General features: G+C 40.7%; 1 protein-coding gene and 1 long non-coding RNA gene across 2 annotated transcripts in view; one reads left to right on the top strand and one right to left on the bottom strand.

The window, feature by feature from the left end:
* The window catches only part of acsl2 (acyl-CoA synthetase long chain family member 2), a 38,751-nt gene that overhangs the window by 22,711 nt on the left and 13,540 nt on the right, over positions 1-2,500 (top strand). The window contains 2 exon segments of the mRNA XM_032517062.1: positions 71-300; positions 1,624-1,738. Of these exon segments, the coding sequence (XP_032372953.1) occupies positions 73-300; positions 1,624-1,738 (343 nt within the window). The 5' untranslated portion in view covers positions 71-72.
* LOC116690231 (uncharacterized) overlaps positions 1-2,500 on the bottom strand; it is a 19,666-nt gene that overhangs the window by 16,229 nt on the left and 937 nt on the right. The window contains exon 2 of the long non-coding RNA XR_004332194.1: positions 579-636. This is a non-coding gene — a long non-coding RNA (uncharacterized LOC116690231). The remainder of the gene's footprint in view (positions 1-578; positions 637-2,500) is intronic.

Here is a 2,500-nt window from a genome sequence, read left to right as displayed (position 1 = left end):
TGCATTTTTCAAACTGCAGCACGATGAAACCTTTCTTTCTTTCTTGCTTTCTGTCCTCCTCCTGTCTCAGCTATGCATTTCCAGGACTGGTTACAGTCACTTCGCTCAAGCGCTGGACTCAAAGCTTCTGAATCGGAGGACTTCTGGAGTCTCCTGCCGTCCCGGCCGTCCTTCTCCCTGTCCTCCTCCTCTCTGCTGGGTCTCGGAGCGCTGGCGTCTCTCACCGCATACTGGCTGGTGACCCGTCCTCGACCCATGCGTCCTCCCTGTGATCAACAAGCCCAGTCCGTCGCTGTGAATGTGAGTCGCCGCTGTCGGCATCGTCGTTCATGTAAACAAATATCGTGAAGTTGGTTCTGTATTGAGCAAGAAGGCTGTAACCGGCAACTGCGAAACGGGCTGCAAACTAACCCTAAAGGGCAAATACACACCGCCAGTTTCCGTCCACTAAAGGTTTTTTTGCCGCTGACAGACTCGGATTATTATTCTAAATATCTGACAACATTATGGAAAGGATCCCAACAGAGAGAGACCTTCTTGTTAAAGAGGAACAAACATCAAACAGCCCCGAAATCGACAAACCCACCAGACTCCATGTAAATAAACAGGACTTTTAGTGTGTACAGAGCCAGCAAACTTTAACATGTAAAACCAAGACGGCTTTTGGTAGGCAAGGCAAGGCAGCTTCCTTTGTATAACGCATTTCAGCAACAGGGCAATTCAAAGTGCTTTACACAAAATCAGTTAAACAGATAAAACACAAGTATCCTCAAAAAAAAATCATAAAATAGATAAAACACAAGTGTAAACTTGAGACTACCTTCACACTAATTAGTCAATGTTAGTGCAATGTTAGTTTTTGTTTTTTTGTGTCGACTTTGAATGAAGTATATGTTACGATGATAAACTTATTGTTTATTTAATGATGGTGATTTCAGGGTTGTTTCACGTTAAACAAAAATTAAAGCCATTTAAATAAACAGGAATTATATCGTAAAATACACACTTCAATCAAAGTCAAAAGAAACCAAAAAAAACTATTAAAAGCCATCTTGGTTCGTCTTTCCACTGTTCCAACAATCACCACTCTGGTTTGGTTGAAATAAAGCCATAATTCACCCATTTATATGTGGAAATATGCTGCTCTATACATTCTTATAGTGTTTATTTAAATGGAGTCTGGTGGGTTTGGAAGCAGCCATATTGGAGCTGTTTTAATGTTAAACTAAAAGGATCTTACTCTTTAACAAAAAGGTCTCTCTCTGTAGGGATCCTTTCCATAATGTTGTCAGACACTTAGAATATGTGTGGCAAAATGAGCACTTTTGTGAAGGTGTAGAGCTGGATAATTGCCTTATTAAGTTACATTGCAACTTGTTTTGCCAAAAACCTTTAGTGGACACAAACTGAAGGTGTGCATTTACCTTTTTAGGGTTACTTTGAAGCTCGGTTCACGGCTGCCTCTTACAGCGTTGTCGCTCAATACTGGACCAATTTCAATAAATTCAACAAAGATTTTTTGTGTTCATTAGTCACCTAGACACCAATGCAAATAGGGTCCAGGTTGAAATGAAAAAAATTGAAGTTAGCCTTAAAAGTGTTTAATAGTGACGTTTGTTGTAGGGAGATCCCAGCTGCAGACGATCGGCTCTCCTTAAAGACGACACACTGCTGGAGTTTTACTACGATGACACCAGGACGGTCTTTGACATGTTCCAGAGAGGCCTGAGGATCGCAGGTGCCGACGCATTCACGATGCATTTTATTAAAATCAATCCTAAATTTGACTGTGAAACCAAATCAAAGAAGTGAGGAACTAGAAAACGCCACATACCATATTAAATGAAATTAACTGTTGACACAGTACAGTAAGGTGAGCTATTTAAATCAGCTGGTATATGGTTACACCTGATAAGCTCTTACCTGTGTATCTGTGTGTGTATGTCCACAGCAATTACTCCCACAATGTCCCAGTTAGAGAGGAAATGCTGTAAACACATTCTTTGTAAGTCTTTACAATCATTTCCCGAAAGAACCGAGCAGGCCGACGTGTTGCACCATCCAAATTTTCCCTAAAACTTTGTGTGTAGCTTGCTAGCTCAAAGTTTTTTGTTTTCAAGCAAAGGAATTTTGAGAACGTCGTACCGAGAGTGGAAGGTGAGGGACAAATTGTCAGGTTTTGTCATTTATCAGTTGAACCAGCCTGTGATGGCCGATAGATGTGTGTAATAGCTACAGTCACTCAACACAATGTGATTCCACTTAACAGCACGCTTGTTTTATAGCAGTTAGATAGCAAGATGTTTTAAATTTCAGTAACCTGACCTGGGTCGTAAGCAGAACTTTGTCCCTGTTGCTGCCCCTTGTTCTTCCATATTTTGAGATATTCCTTTCTTTTTGTGATTCAGATCGATTGATCACCCTTAACGTCTGTCTGTGGGTTTTTACAAATATTTAATACGGTGACAAAACGACTTCATCTGACTCTGCCGAACAAAAT

Source organism: Etheostoma spectabile, chromosome 5 (genome assembly GCF_008692095.1).
Source record: "Etheostoma spectabile isolate EspeVRDwgs_2016 chromosome 5, UIUC_Espe_1.0, whole genome shotgun sequence".
NCBI classification, from domain to species: domain Eukaryota; kingdom Metazoa; phylum Chordata; class Actinopteri; order Perciformes; family Percidae; genus Etheostoma; species Etheostoma spectabile.
This window is presented reverse-complemented; position numbering and strand designations above follow the sequence as displayed.